Source organism: Haliotis asinina, chromosome 2, assembly GCF_037392515.1.
Source record: "Haliotis asinina isolate JCU_RB_2024 chromosome 2, JCU_Hal_asi_v2, whole genome shotgun sequence".
Classification (NCBI taxonomy): domain Eukaryota; kingdom Metazoa; phylum Mollusca; class Gastropoda; order Lepetellida; family Haliotidae; genus Haliotis; species Haliotis asinina.
Window position 1 is genome coordinate 44,673,834 of NC_090281.1, and position 16,893 is coordinate 44,690,726.

The 16,893-nt window shown below is 40.7% G+C and overlaps 1 protein-coding gene across 11 annotated transcripts in view; it reads left to right on the forward strand.

The window, feature by feature from the left end:
* The window catches only part of LOC137273780 (anaphase-promoting complex subunit 5-like), a 134,199-nt gene that overhangs the window by 109,956 nt on the left and 7,350 nt on the right, over nt 1-16,893 (forward strand). For 10 of the 11 annotated variants that reach the window (XM_067806627.1, XM_067806630.1, XM_067806629.1 and 7 more), the window contains 11 exons: nt 9,096-9,214; nt 9,565-9,793; nt 10,479-10,542; nt 11,146-11,247; nt 11,852-12,048; nt 12,821-12,902; nt 13,442-13,534; nt 14,338-14,405; nt 14,818-14,931; nt 15,419-15,542; nt 15,627-15,823. In XM_067806627.1, coding sequence (XP_067662728.1) covers nt 9,096-9,214; nt 9,565-9,793; nt 10,479-10,542; nt 11,146-11,247; nt 11,852-12,048; nt 12,821-12,902; nt 13,442-13,534; nt 14,338-14,405; nt 14,818-14,931; nt 15,419-15,542; nt 15,627-15,823 — 1,389 coding nt within the window. Of the gene's footprint in view, nt 1-29; nt 42-9,095; nt 9,215-9,564; nt 9,794-10,478; nt 10,543-11,145; nt 11,248-11,851; nt 12,049-12,820; nt 12,903-13,441; nt 13,535-14,337; nt 14,406-14,817; nt 14,932-15,418; nt 15,543-15,626; nt 15,824-16,893 lie in introns of those variants that run through there. The other variant, XM_067806638.1, reaches the window with a different exon arrangement.

Genomic DNA, 16,893 nt, shown 5'->3' on the forward strand with positions numbered 1-16,893 from the left:
AGGGAGCGTAGCTATGAGACAAAGTGGACAGCAGACTTTCAGTAAACTTTCTTCTTCCTTGTCAGTAGTGTGTCTATACTATCGGCATACTTTGTACCGTACTGAGTAGTCCACTGTATGGTCTAATAATTACATGTACTTTCATAATAGGAACTTCTTGTCAAGGATTTGGTTCAGAGGATATTATGGTGCCTCCCTTATGTTGCAATGTAGTTTTTCTCTGTCCTTTCTGTGCATACTGGCCACGCACTTCTGTGTTGCATCAAACCTTTCAGTTGCATACAAACGTAAATTCCAGTTTTAAATCACTGGTGAAAGAGATTCATTTACCGACCAAGCTTATGCGTCTAGACTTAATATTATTTGTCTCTGAAATTGTATTTTTTCTGAGTCATTGGTGTCCGAATCACATACTTACATGAGTTATACTGGGTCATATATAAGGAAATCATAAGGGGAGTTAAGATTCATTCAACACATGGCGTGTGATCAAACCGTATGCTGTTTATGTATTTGGATTGCTTGTTATGCTGAATGACTGCATCAGTGCACGGTGTGAGCAGCTGGAAGCCATTCAGTGTCTGAATGGCAGTTAGGGATGTAATATTAGACATGCAGGTGCCTTGTTCTGTGGTGAATTGTGAACGCATCATGTTCAGTGGAAAAGGATTATTGTAAAACTGTTGGTGTGCTGTGGTTGAGTGAGTAAATTGCTATTACTGTTATTTTAGGATTGTATTGTGTGAGAAGACATGTTTGAATGGCATGACATGTGTTACATGCATGGTATGTAAAACCCTTGTATATCCTTTTGTATCAGTACTAAATCTACCTTTTGGATTCACAGTACCATGTGACAGTTCAGTCCTCTGACCTCACACTGGTTCACCGCACACTGACTCTTGAAACAAATATGGCTTCATCTTGCATACTCTTGCTCACTTGTCATGATAGTCTCGAACCAATTTACACTGTGTTCTTGTATCACTTGAGAGTACCATGTAGGGACGATTGGGTGACCTAGTAGTTAAGGCATTTGCTCAACTCATTGAAGACTTTGGTTCAATTCCCCACATGGTCACAATGTGTAAAGCCCATTTCTGGTGTAACCTGCCTTGATATTGCTGGAATATTGCTTAAAGTGACCTAAAACTAAACTTGCTCTCTCTCTCACTCACCATACTAAGCATTGCATTTCCAGTACCATGTTCTTGTACAGTTTTCACAGTACCATATTCTTGTATTCTTAGAATTTTTATGGACAGCTGTAGGTGGATACATACATTCATGAAACTAGATGCTCACAATAAGTCTTAAGAAGCTGTTAAGAACAGCTTTAGGTGGATAGATACATTCATAAAACTAGATGCTCACAATAAGTCTGTAATGCGGGGGGATATAGTCGACGCCTCGTCTCTCCGTCCGCCCGTCCGTCCGCCTGTCCACTATCATTTTGTTTGATGAACATAACTCAGAAGCTGTGCAATATTTTTAGACCAAACTTGATAGATATAATAATCTCAACCTATAGTTGTGCTTTTTGCTATTTACACAGTTTGGGCATTTTTATTGTTTTCTTTGGAACATTTTGGTATTAGACTAATGGTGGGGTGGGTTACCTTTCCGGAGCAGAACTCAAAAGCCGTTCAATATTTTTCTGCAAAACTTAGTAGATATATCAATCAGAACCTAAAGTGGTGCCTTTTGCTATGTACAGGTTTCTGTGATTTATTATCTTCTCGGTTTCCATGTAAACGGTTTGGACTTTGTCTCAAAAGTGAGAGGTGTGTTTTGTTTCTGGAGCAAAACTCAAAAATTTCTTAATATCTGTCAGTAAAACTTAGTAGATATGTGTGGCAGACCCCAAAGTGGTGCCTTTTGGTATTTACGGGTTTTTGTGATGTATTATTTTCTTGTTTCCATGGACACGTTTTGGACTTAGTTTTAAAATGGAGGGTTGGCTTCTCTTCCGGAGCAGGACTCAAAAACCATTTCATATTTTTCAAGAGATCTTGGCATATATATGAGACAGATCTTGAAATGATGACTTTTGCTGATTACAGATATATGGCATATATATTTTTTATGAATTCCATGGAAACAATTCAAACTTAGTCTGAAGAAACATCAGGTAACTGTCAGATGATTTGTCCTTTCAAATATGTGGGGGCAAGGGGGGATATGTCATCTTGTGATGACTCTTGTTAAGGATAGCTTTAGGTAGATAGATACATTAATGAAACTAGATGCTCACAATAAGTCTTTTTAAGGATAGCTTTAGGTGGATAGATACATTGATGAAACTAGATGCTCACAATAAAGAGTTTTAGGTGGATAGATACATTGATGAAACTAGATGCTCACAATAAGTCTTTTAAGGACAGTTTTAGGTGGATAGATACATTGATGAAACTAGATGCTCGCAATAAGTCTTTTTAAGGACAGTTTTAGTTGGATAGATACATTGATGAAACTAGATGCTCACAATAAGTCTTTTTAAGGACCGTTTTAGGTGGATAGATACATTGATGAAACTAGATGCTCACAATAAGTCTTTTTAAGGACAGTTTTAGGTGGATAGATACATTGATGCCAACAGTAAGTCTAGGTCATCATGTTTTATTGTAATTCACACATTCAAGGTCATAACATTTTACTGTTATTGATACCCATGAATGTCATCATTTTTTAGTAAAGGATCAAAACCGACATTGAGGTTTTGATCTTACATATAATGCTGACAGCTGATACCATTTATATTAAAGCAAAATTCATTCACAACAAGACTTCAAATATTTATACTGTTGAGATCAGCTGGGAGGCAAATACCAGACGATACCTTGCCTGGTACATGCAATACATGTGCTACCAGTCTCTGGCCCTTGTGCTGCTCTCTGTACTCAACTTGTGAAGAACACGTTTCATACTGACAATCAGTCACTATCTTCACAGAAGTCATTTGTAGCCTAGTGGATAAACACACTAAAGTTAGAAGTTTTCAATATAGCGATATTTGTGATCATATGCAGTAACAACAAGACAAAAGTTATATCAATTGTCAACACTTGTATGAGCAAGATAATTCAGACTCAATGGCTATTCCTGAGGACAGCCGAGGCATTCTTCAAGAAAACTCAGGGCATATGTGGAGATATCTCTGGGTTATCAAGGAGATTGCTCAGGAATCACACTGTAGAGGTTTGGGCTGTAAAAGAATTAACACCCTCAAGGTCATCACTTTGATTCTAATTCACATTCTGAAGATCATTACTGTTTGTCATTGTGAATCTGAAGATCTTTTATCTGGATCCATTTTGATATCCTCTGTACCACCATGCACAGTGTTCTGTATCAAACCGTGTAGAGTGGAGTCTTCATACCTTATCAAGGTGTATGTCTGGATGAAACAAAATACAAGTACTTCCATTAATTGCAAAACATTTTCAGTATATTCAAATAGGTTATCACCCAAAACAGTTTACTGAATGGTGTTGAATTACAGATCTCTTATACCCAGATGTGAACATATGGTAATTACTCATTAAGTATGTTATAATTCCTACCCATAAAGGTAGCAAACTGTGAAACACTACATTCCTTTACCTCATTACTATAAATCCTTACTGGTGGTGTTTCCAAAATGTCAAACACATCATCCATCATCTAAGTATGTAAAATCCTTTAATCGTTGGAAGCTTCACACTGTGAGACACAACTTTCCTTCACTGAATTGGTATGTCATAAATGTTTATCTAAGCTGTTAAACACAACATTTAATTACTCACTTTCTTTTCATTTCTTACCTGTTCTGTTTTCAGGATTTGAAACTGTAGGGATATACTTTTATCAACAATCCTGTGAGTTCTTTGGTCCACTGTTGACTCACTGACTTCTCTTTTTCCTGCTGCGTCAGACTTTAGTCTGTTTCTGTAACTGGACCCATCAAGTGATGCAGACTGTGGGTGGTCTGCTGCTGGCTTTCTATGGGGAGATTCTTCAACATTATCTACATCTCCAGTTTGGTTTGAACCTGTTTGAGGGAGTTCAAATGCAGATCCCTGTGTTGCACCTATGAGATAAAAGCTTAGAGCACGTTGCAGTTGGGAGTCAGTGGAGCCAGCAGATCACTCCAGTTGCTGTATCTCTTTGTGAACTACTGGAAATGACCCTGGGAATTGCTGTTGGGATAGATGGTCATTCTCTTCATCTTCACTTTCTGATACTAGAGGCTGCAGTGGAGATGTTCCAGGTAGGAGAGGCTGCAGTGTAGAGATTCTAGATAAGACAGGCTCTTGAGTACATATTTTGTTAAGAAGAGGCTGCAATGGGTTTTCTGGCTGTGATGTAGGTAGTTCTGTAGGGGTTAACTTAGGACTGAGATCAGTTCCTCTTAGGCTGTCATCAGGGTGAGTGGCACGGCCACTGAGGTTTTTAAGTTGTTTGATGAAGGAGACTTCAGCACCAGCAGCCAACTCTATCATGAGCAGGAGGAGTTGGACAACTTCTATGATGTTCTCAAGCGTCAGACTTGAAAATTTTATCAGCTGATGAATCCTCTTAAGATCACGTTGTTTCAGGTTTTGAAGAGCTTTTGTCAGTTTAACAAGCTTGCTTTTATTCATTTTGATCTTCCTGTGTATTGTTTCGAGGACAAATGTTTCAGTTGAGATGCATTTTGCAAGCATTTTTGTGAACATTTCATGAATTCTTCTACTAGTGTCTTTTTGGTTTGACAGTTTCCTTTCCCCGTGATATATATGGGTGAGTACTGACACAGTGGCATCATAGGATACTGGCACATTATAATCAAGTGTAGGACTTTGATTGCCCTCACTCCTTTCTGCATTTTCTTCATTGCTACCTGAATCATGCAAAATCATCCATAAGATTTCTTTGTAATAGACGTCTGAGATGGCAATTGGGATATAATTACTTTGTCTTGGGGATGGAAGATCAGGGAATCCTTGGTCAGGGCTCTGTACTACATTGCCTGCATTTCCTCTTCTTACAGATGGAAGGTCACTAAACGCTTGGTCAGGGCTCTCTGCTTCAGTGGATGCTTTCCCTTGTGTTGCAGATGGGAGATCAGGAAATGCTTGGTCAGGACCCTGTGTTACAGTGCCTGCATTCCCTCGTCTTGCAGATGGGAGATCAGGAAACCCTTGGTCAAAGCCCTGTGCTACAGTGCCTGGGTTCCCTCGTCTTGCAGATGGAAGATCAGGAAATGCTTGGTCACGACCCTGTGTTACAAGGCCAGCATTCCCTTGTCTTATAGGTGGAAGATCACGAAATGTTTGTTCAGTGCCCTGTGCTCCAGTGCCTGTGTTCCCTTCATTCCGTCGTCTTGCAGATGGAAGATCAAGAAATGCTTGGTCAGGACCCTGTGCCACAGTGCTTTCTGTCCCTTGTCTTTCAGATGGGAGATCAGGGAACCCTTTGTCAAGGCCCCCTGCTTCAGTGCCTGTGTTCCCTTGTCTTGTAGATGGAAGATCAGGAAACCCATGGTCAGGGCTCAGGACTGCTGTGCCCTCATTCCATTGTCTTGGGGACAGAGTGTTTGGCAACCCTTCATTCGTTCTGTGATTTTCATCTTGCAAACCATGACTAGGAGTCAAACTTTTTGTGGGGAAGAGTGTGGAATCTGTGTAGTCACAACTGATGCTTCTTAAAATAGAATTACCTGTTAGAAAAGGTGCAACAGTCACTTCACCAGTTTCAATAGATTTGTTTTGCCGCCAGCTGTTCGCATCATTTGATGTAATGTTTGACCTGTTAGTTTGTTCTGCAGAACTACTGTCCATCACAGACAGGTCATGGGCATTCCTTTGCTGAGAACCATCAGCCATTGTGCCTACTGCCTGACTTGATGTGGAACAGATATTTACTAGCACAGATTTCACAACACATTTGCTTTTTGACTCTTCCATGATGCATTCTCAAACAAAGTAGTTGAAACATTTTTGTTTTGGTCAGTTTTAAGTTTTTCCTACCTTGTAATCTCCTGGTTCTTTACTTAACACTCTCCTCCCAAACCACGTTCTGTAACATGTATGGTTATAAGGTTGATGACTTCATTCTTCTCCTTAACTGGAGTCAGTAGAATGGTATCTGGTCTCTGTGGCTGGAGTCTTATCTGGTCTCTGTGGCTGGAGTGAGTGGAACGGTATCTGGTCTCTGTGACTAGAGTCAGTGGAATGGTAACTGTTGTGTTTTTGTCAGTTTGCAACATTTCCAGTTCCATCAAATGTTTGCCACTTAGGGAGTAACCATTGCACCAAACTGCAAACAGTAGTAATCAAAACAGTAAATATCTTTTAGAAAAGTCTCACCCAACCACTTACTCACTCTGAAAACTGCAGTAGTTTCTCCCACAGCCACAAAAGCATTGCATTGATTAAACAAGGAAGTGGAAACTCTATCTGCCTTGATACACGATTTAGCATTCAGTCAATCGCCCACCCACTCACTCACTTATTGACACATCCATCTGCATATATACTCACCATAGTAGTTTCCTTCAATGTGACATTAAGCCCTATTTCTGCCACAACCACCATGCATTGATTCAACAAGGAAGTGGAAGTTCTATCTGCCTTGATGCGTGATTTAGCATTCGTTCAGTCACCCACCCACTCTCACTTATCTACACATCCATCTGCATAAATACTCGCCATAGTAGTTTCCTTCAATGTGACATTAAGCCCTATTTCTGCCACAACCACCACGCATTGATTCAACAAGGAAGTAGAAACTCTATCTGCCTTGATACACGATTTAGCATTCATTCAGTCACCCACCCACTCACTCACTTATCTACACGTCCATCTGCATAAATACTCGCCATAGTAGTTTCCTTCAATGTGACATTAAGCCTTATTTCTGCCACAACCACCACGCATTGATACAACACGGAAGTGGAAGCTCTATCTGCCTTGTTAGATTGTTTTAGTATTGTTTGAGGTGTGCGTTGAATCAGCATGCCATCATCCTATGTGACATGGCTGGAAAATGGAGACATTACACAAGAAGCAAATCTTGTCTCTTTGTGATTGTATGCCCTATCTCACATTGAGATCATTGACAGGAAATAGTTCTGTGGCATTGGAAACTACTCCGTCAAAGTAACTACCTGTAAGTTTGTCAATAAATGTCAATCCTTGAATGTGTCTTTCACTGAATATAGGACTGTCGTACCTGTTAGCATTAATGTTGACTTTTATCTTTTTTCGACATTCACATCCCACCTGGTATGTTTATGATACTTATGTTTCCTATTATCACAAGTGGTGCTGTGATTGGTTGTAAATGGTAGGCTGAAAGGTACATTGATTTTGATTGGTTCATCATGAAGGTGAAGGTGATTGAAACTCTTGAGGTGAGCTTCATAATGTTCTGGAGATCCAACAAACCTGTTTTCCTGTTACATGTTCTTTTGACTTGTGGATTGAATATGCTGGCAACATGAACACTGGTTTCTTTGGTTGTTTTCACACTACGCATGTTACAGACTGCATTACGTGACAAGATCTTGTTCCTGGTATGTGTCCTTTACAATTCATGCATGATTACATGAGATGGTGGGATTGTGTTTCAAATTTAAATGGTGCTAACATTAGGTATATTTTGTACTGATTTGTGATCAATCAAAATCTTGTTTTTCCCTGTTTTTTTAGTCCTGATGATACTGATGATACTGATGATACTGATGATACATGAGACATGCATGATGTCACTAAGATACATATGTGTTGTACAGGGCATGATACATCTGAAATAAAGAAATAGGTAATTAGAAAAAATGTAATATTAACTAAAAATATTTAGAATGAATGAATGAATGAATGAATGAATGAATGAATGAGATAAAAATAGTAATATTGAAATGACTCTTTATACTGAAATGTCATAAAATCAGGTGTACTTGATATATATTTGTGATCAATCTAAATCTGTTTGGTTATTTGATAATATGTTTCCATGTCATGTGGCAGTGTTATTCATGTGTTAGATGACTGATTATTCATTCACAGTTTTACAGTAATCTTGAAGTACTTCACAGTTGTAATATCATCTAGGCTTATGATTAGAAATATTCTGGCACCACGTGGCTGAGGCTTAAGGTCAAGGCCATTATGTCACTTCGTCAAGTGTCTGTTATTGAAGGCATCTGGATGAATGGGTAGGTGTGTGGTTGGGTTATAGATGGATCTGCTACGGAACACCAGCAAATATATATCATGAGACATGTTAACAAGTGACGGCCCCTGACAATAGGTAATGACTGTTTTGTATCAGCCAACAGACTTGTCTGTTTCTAGTTCTTGTGTGCCATTTGCTAAACATATCAATTTCTGTTTTACACGTATACAGTTTCTAAGATGGATGGATGGTCGGGTGGATGGATGAATGGATGGGTGTGTAGTTGGGTGGATAGATCGATGATTAGGTCGGTGTGTGGATAGATGGGAGGATGGATGGATGATGGTTGAGTGGGTGGGTGGATTGATGAATTGGCAGGTGTGTTGTTGGGTGGTTGGATAAATGGGTGGTTGAGTGGGTGGATGGATGGTTATGTGAGTGGATGGTTGACTAGATTGGCTCATGGATGGAAGCATAGGTCTACTGTTAATGGGCGAGTTAATGTTGCAGAACAAGGAGTCATCCTACAGATGACATCTTTACCTTGTCAGCTTGTTGATGGGTTAACCTCTTTGTTCATATGGTTCAGTATTTCTGTGGTTTGAATTCCGGGACAAGACTCAGAAATATTTTGCAACTTAAAGCACAGTTTACAATTTGATACTCTAGCTAAACATCTTTCCCCTTTACAAATCCCTTTGTGGTTATTCTCCATTCTGCATTAGAACCTGTCATGAGTATGCCACACTTCCTTCCATATTGGCTGATACCCTGATGGAATGGACATGCCCATGCTGTTCTCTGTAATCTCTGTAACATCTTGACTCGACTCGATTACAGGCCACACTGGAATATTTCAGCCAGAGGCAGAAGATAAGACAGAAACAAATCCAGTTGCAGTCTAACCCACATGTATTTAGCTTTATGTCAAGTAACAGAGCCCTTATCTATTTCAGACTGAAGCAGTTCTACACAGATGGCGTCAAACCGCTCATGGATTTCTTCGATGCCGCCAGTGGCCTGGTATGTCCGGAGAACCCCAGTGAGGCTAGGATCAGCAAGAGCAGTGTCATGGGTAAGTGCTGGATTGCTGACTTCACCTTACTGTAACCTCACCCTACTGTGACCTCACCCTATTGTAACTGTGACTTCACCCTACTATGAACTCACCACCCTACTGTGACCTCACCTTACAGTGACCTTGCCCTAACCTGACCTCACCTTACTCTGACCTCAATTTATTGTCTGATATACAGAAAACTTGACATACATGTTTGAACACAAGCTTCAGACACCAATAAAACTTGTCATTGTCTTCCTACAGTGAGCCAGTCCAACAGTCATTGTTCGTGCTTGTACTCAAGTTTACCCCAAAATTGTCTTCTCAGAAAGCACATTTCAATCTTTGTCCTTCGTCCACCACAGGTCTCTTCATCAGGCGGATGGTTCTGGCCTTCAACAAGCTGTCATTCAGTCAGGTGACATCATTCCACAGGAAGATCAAAGCTTACTATGACATCATGGCCGCCAAATATGGAGATGACCCTGACCTTGCCAAGTCTCTAACAGACTCTGTGATGAGTCTGTCCGGTGCTGGGCCTCCTCTTACACGCAGTGGACTGGCTAAGTCCTTTGAGGCCATGAATCTCAATGAGTAGGTTCTCTACAATGGTTTAGTGCTGTAACTATGCACTGAAGTTATTACCAGTAATTATCAATGAGAGGGTCTGTTGTTATCTGAAGTCCACAACTGACAGTGTTCCCTTCAAAGCATCTCATTTTTATAGTGAGGAGGGTTGGGAAGTTTAGTGGTTAAAGTGCCATCAACCCAGGTTCGATTCCCAACATGGGTATAATTTGAAAGCCATTTCTTGTGTCCCCAGTCATTATATGGCGAGAACGTTGCTAAAAGTGCACTCTGACAGAGTCCACTGCCGTTATCCAAGGAAGGAAGCAATTACCTCAGTAAACATCAAACTGTACCTTCAGACCCACCACTGTACAGTCAGTAGGACATTGAACAACTTCAGACTTGAAGCAGATCTCAGTACCCTCATCACAAGATAATAGAGGTTCAATCCATATGTGAAAAATGTCTAGATATTACCCTATTGCATATCTTAGATTTCCCTCTTTTTTTTCAAAACTGTGTTATTTTGTTACAAACCCAATACAATACTGGAATATATGGAAGTAAACTGGAAATATATTCTTTAATTGGAGGCTTTGGGCTGTGCGACATATTTCATCTGTGATAAATATACAGGAGATGTTTTAAAGAGGAACAAACTTGAAGTGATGGAGAGTTATCAAGATTTGTGTCTTATTTTCATAATCAGCGGTGGTGGTGTATCTGGGGGATTCTATTCACAGAAGCAGGCCGAGTATTTCATAGCACAGCAGGTAAGTTGTGGTTATAGTCTTAAAAGATCAGAGTTGTGTTAATTTGTGAGGATCTTGATACAGATTTGGCCGTCAGCAACCCATGCTTGTAGGTGGCTATAAACAGGATCAACCCATACCCTTAGTTTCAGTTTGTCATCTGTCAACATTTCACAGACCAAAAGATTATTATGTGGTAAAATTGAACATAATTAGCCCATGTTTGGTCATATAGTCAGTCCATATTTTGTCCTGCAATCAGTGCATGTCAGGTCCTTCAATCAGTCCATGTCTAGTCCAACATTCAGCCCATGTTTGGTCCTAAAATCAGTTTGTGTCGGGTTCTACAATGAGTCCATATTTTGTCCTACAATTTATCCATGGTTGGTCCTAAAATCAGTCCATGCCAAGTCCTACAATCACTCCATTCCTAGTCCTACAATCAGTCTGTGACAGGTCCAACAATCAGTCCATGCCAAGTCCTACAATCAGTCTGTGACAGGTCCAACAATCACTCCATGCCAAGTCCTACAATCAGTCTGTGACAGGTCCAACAATCAGTCCATGCCTAGTCCTACAATTAGTCTTTGTTTGGTCCTACCTTCAGTCTGTGTCTGATCCTAGGCATTCCTGCTGCTGCACAATGAGGGTAAGGCCCTTCCCCCAACTCAGCTCCAAGAGAAGATCACCAGCATGCTGAAAGCCAAACCCGACCTGGCAGAAGCTGTAAGCTTTTTTACTACTGACAAACAAGGATAAGTTTAGCACTGCCTGACAGCTGACGTTGCCCATTGGCGCTTACCATTGTGAGCGAAGGGGCCCCAGGTTATATTAGTGACTTGCCACACCAACCATGTGAGAGTCATATTACCAAGGCATCTGCAGCTATGATCATTTTCATTATCATACACTGCACGTGCACTAGATTACATTTGCCCTCCCTATCAGAAACCTAATGTGTTTGCTCATTACTATGCACCACCTATTTCTTGTAAACGCTTTCTGTGGGCCAGTCCAACTTATCCATGTTTACCAGTACTTATCACAAACATAAAAATATGTAGTATAATAAAGTAATGCATCAACAGAAGATACTACTTCATTGTGAGTATTTTGTCTGCAATAAGATAGACATATCACCAGGCCTTATAGAGATGAAATAATTACTCTAGTATGTAACAATGAAGCATGTTGGTACCTTTCTCTTTCACATTAAGTGTTCCTAGCTCCTTTCAGATGATGTATTTGTTGACAAATATTAAAGAAATAAGTCCAGTGAGAAGACAGGGGTGAATGGGTCTTTGTTGTAATCGGCATATTCTCACCACAGCACTTCCTGAGTTACCTGAACAGCTTGAGAGTGAAGGAGTACTGCACAGCAGTACACAACTTGTACCACTACTTCGACCGCAACGCCAACCTCACAGGGGAAACAACTGGCCAGGCAAACAAGAACCGTGAGGAAGATGTGTGTCGCAGATACGCTGCCCTCAACCTCGCAGCACTGCAGTACAGATTTGGCCACAAGTGAGTAACAAAGAGGGGAAAGCAATGACATTTTCAGGATAAAGATAAACCAGGAGATTAGTATGGATTCAGCAACCAGTGAGTAATGGGTGGGAGAAAGTAATGGCATTCCTACAAGCAAGTATTTCATGATAGTTTTATACCAGTAGACTGATATAAGTTCACCAACAAGTGAAAAGTGGGGAGGAGAAAGGAATGGCATTCCTACAAGCATTTCATGATCGTTTTATACCAGTAGACTAATATAAGTTCACCAACAAGTGAGAACTGGGGAGGAGAAAGGAATGGCATCCTTACAAGTATTTCAGGAGCTTTACTGCTGACACCCAGTATCAACATATCAAAGTCCTTGCCTCATAGCTGTATGTTCTTCAGCTGCCAGGTGTAATCCTTTCTCGATCAATGTCTTGGGTTTTTGCTCACTCTGTCCTTTCAGTGAGTAGGTTGCTTCATCTTTCTGAGAGTAGAGACATTTTTTGCTTCACCACGTTAGGATAAGATCAAGGGGAGACAATTCACTATGAAACCACATTGACCGGCACCAGGCTTTGCAAAAACGGGGCAGTGGAATTCCTGAGTAATTGAAGACCATTTTTTGTCTGTTTTTTATTTTCCTTGTACATCAAATTAATTGTTGATTTTTTAATGTGGTTCAGTTTTACACTGGGACATTGCATGAATGGGTGCCAGACCATGAAGCATGTCCCTGAAAATGTTGCTTGAAATGGTTGATGAAGTAAGGGAGATAACTCATATACGAATCTGTTTCCAGAGATGAGTCAATGGCAGCCCTGAATGAAGCGATACGGATGGCCCAGGAGACAAATGATCACATCTGTCTGCAGCATGCTCTGGTCAGTTGCACAGTGGAGTTGTGTGGTGTAATGTAAAGTGTGGTGTGGCGTGGCATGGCATGGCATGGTATGACATGGTGATTTTCAGTGAGGTTTTGTCCATTGCTGCCATGCATGTTATGTTATATGGTGTGGTGTGGCGTGGCGTTATGCAATCTGAAATGGTGTGGGGTAATGTGATATGATGTGATATTAAGAGTTAAGAAGGTCTGGTAATGCCTCTAAGATAGCTGGACCTTTTCATCTTATGTTGCATGCTACATTTCCTCTGACAGACATGACTACAAATGCCTAGATTAGACCTGAACTTGTTGATAGTACGGTATTATATAATCACAAATATTTGGAACCTTTTGTGTACTGTTTTTTTTAATCATGTAAATGTAATCTTCTTAATATGGAGAAAATAAAGAATATGTATCTATCCTGTTGATGATCTTTCATTGACCTGTTGTTGGTCTTTTGTTCACCTGTTGATGATCTGTTATTGACCTGTTGTTTGTCTGTTGTTCACCTGTTGATGATCTGTTGTTTACCAGTCATGGCTTCATCGCCTGGGGGAGAAGGGCGTGAGTCAGGCCGCCAACCTCATGGAGCGGTCCGTGTCCAAGAGTGGGGAACTCTCTCTGCCTGTGAGTCTTAATTTGTTCAACTGTCTCCATTGTCTCACAACTTGGTCCAGTCATCTAAATTACCATGCCCCTTTGCATCCCCAAGGTTTCGCATGGACTTAACAAATTCTGAAATTTATTTCCATCAAAATTCCCATTTATTCCCAGCAAAGTTCCCATTTATTCCCAACAAAATTCCCATTTATTCCCTTTCCACGTTTTTCCCATCAAAAACCGTAAATTTGTTTTGGCCTCCATAAGGTCCTACTTACAACTGATTTGCTCTAAAAAGGCTCAGTATTTAGCAAAACTTGTCAGGTTGTGATTTTACAGGAAACCAATACTTAATAAAAGTACCTTCCATTGACAGTGGTGTTCATTAATTTGAAACACAAAACAAAACTTTTCCAGTGCAGCAATGAAGCTAGTAGTTATTTTCCTCTGATGGTTGGGCCCACATTTTCCCAACTTGTGTATTCAACTACGTATGTGTTATTTATCTTACCTCACACATAAATGTCCATCTGTGATTGGCTGAGCCTTCTATTATTTTCAGTGTACCCCACTTTTAAGCGAGGTACATTTCAATGGTATGTTATTTAGGACCTGTCAAGTAAACACAGGACCACTAATTATTGTCCACTTACTGATCCTGAGGTCTAGTGGAAAGTTTTGAAAGGTTTCTTTCCCTGTCAACATATGTTGTGATACAGTTGAAATATTGTGGGATATAGATCAAGATTTACCAAGACAGGCCATTGCTCATGCAGGCATTTGGATAACTAACTTTGGACACACGTGAATATTGTTGTTGATATTTTCAGTACTTGATGTCTCTCGGTGTCCAGGCTTTGGCCAAACACAATGCATTCGCAAATGCAAAACCTGCCAGGTAAGTCAATCCCAGATAATACATTTGTATATGCATAACCTGCTAAGACTCCCACATAATGCATTCAGCAGTGCAGAATCTGCTACTAGTGCTACGCAGGGTAATCTCAACCAAGTACTGCATGGCTTAGCTTAGGTTAGTGGTGTACCCCGATGGCCTGACTATCTCCTCCTGATAATACTTTGTGTGACCATAAGGATCCTTTTGCAGGGCTAGATGTAAGCACCTTCATTCAGGAGCAGCAGCAGGAGCGTGCTGGCCTGAAACCCAGTCACACAATGGAGCCACAAGTTTACTGAAGTTGTAACATATTCTGAATAGAGAGGAGACTGGAAACCGTCATAAGCTGTTGCTAAGTCAGTTTGATCTGAATGGTTCTTTGAGCTCACAATCACGATGTATCTGTTTGCAGTATTTTTGAGTACCTGTTGAAGAGTGACATCTTGAACTGCCAACACTCTGTGGCTGGCCTTATGTGTGTCAGCTACTCACAGAAGGCTGCTCTCTGGCACATGTATGGCAAACGGTAAGACTGCCATTCATTCTGACCTCATGTCAGCTCTGTCCATATCCCCAAGAGCAGATACTTGTGCAGACTTTTCTCATTGTGAGTGATGATGGTGTGATAAGTGTGTAGGCTTCTCTCAGTGTGAGTGATGATGGTGTGAAGTGTGTGTAGGCTTCTCAGTGTGAGTGATGATGGTGTGATCTGTGTGTAGGCTTCTCAGTGTGAGTGATGATGGTGTGATCTGTGTGTAGGCTTCTCAAAGTGTGAGTGATGATGATGTGATAAGTGTGAAAGCTTCTGTGAGTGTGAGTGATGATGGTGTGGTAAGTGCGTAAGCTTCTCTAAGTGTGAGTGATGATGGTGTGATATGTGTGTAGGCTTCTCTAAGTGTGAGTGATGATGGTGTGATATGTGTGTAATCTTCTCAGTGTGTGATCATTGATTTGATATGTGTGTGGGAGCACCTGAGAGTGCGAGTGACATTTTTTTGATACTCGTCTTTCAGGGAGAGTTCATCAATGTGCAGCCAGCTGGTGTTGAATCTGGACACGTCTGAGAGTGGGGTGTTCCACAATGGAGAGTCTCTGTGTATTGCTCAGTGTAACCTTGCTCAACAGATGGCTGACAAGGTAGGTTGAGAAGGAGTAGCCCGAGGAGAATCTGGGTCATCGTGGTAAACAATATTCAGTTATATGTCTGTGTGTCTGTTTTAGGGTCTGTACACTGCTGCTTTAGACATAGTGGGTAATGCCAAGCAGCGTTTCCTCAGCCACACACAGCATGCACACATCTGGATGGCCTGTGAACAGATGATACTGTTTGATCGAGCCATCCTTAACCATCGGCACAAAGCTGCAGAACAAGCTGTGTTAAACTTAAGAGCGGTCAACCAGAATGAAGCTAATCTCAGGTAGGTGGTACCGCAGAAGTGCTTCCTGGAAGAGCTGTGTCTGCTCTTCATGAAGCAGAGATGCCAAACTTTACAAGCATTACCACTTTGGTGATCAGAAACTGATATGTATTTTAGACTGGATACTGACAGGATGATAAATTTGCACATTTCTCCTAATTGAATTTATATTTGACTGTCCATCTCTCATACAAACCTCTTGGTTCACCTTTGTGGTGTATAAGAAAGTGGTCTAGTGGATAGAACATCTAGTGTTCTTGTGGGTAGACGGTCCAGTGAATAGAATGTCTTGTTTAGTTGATAGTGTCTGTTGTATAGATTGCTATGTGGTCTGGTGGATAGAATGTCTTGTTTAGTTGATAGTATCTGTTGTATAGATTGTTATGTGGTCTGGTGGATAGAAAGTCTTGTGCTCTAGTATATGGAGAGTCCAGTGAATAGAATATTTTGTGTAGTGGATAGTGTCTAATGGATAAAGCCTTTTTGAGAAAACATACATTGTCTGACTTAATGCTCTCGAGTTGTTTAGGAGTACACGACTGAGCGGTACTTTTGGACTGAAACTGGCATTTTACAAATCATTTTATGAAGATGATGATGATAAAGCATCAAGCTGTCTAGTGTATAGAACTTCTAGTTTTCTAAAGCATCTTGTTGTCTAGTGGTCTAGTGGATAGAGCAACTGCTTGTCTAGTGGAGAGAGCATCTACTTATCTTGTGGATAGAGCATGTGCTTGTTTAGTGGATAGAGCATCTGCTTGTGTGGTCAATAGAGCATCTAGTGGTCCAGTGGATAGAGAATCTGCTTGCCTGGTGGATGGAGCATCTGTTTGTCTAGTTGATAGAGCATCTGCTTGTGTAGTCCACACAGCATCTAGTTGTCCAGTGGATAGAGAATCTGCTTGCTTGGTGGATAGAGCATCTGTCTGTTTAGTTGATATAGCATCTGCTTGTATAATGGATAGTGCACCTGCTTGTCTAGCAGATAGAGTAACTGCTTGTATAGTAGACAGAGAATCTGCTAGTCTAGTGAATACAGCACCTGCTTGTCTAGCGGATAGAGCAACTGC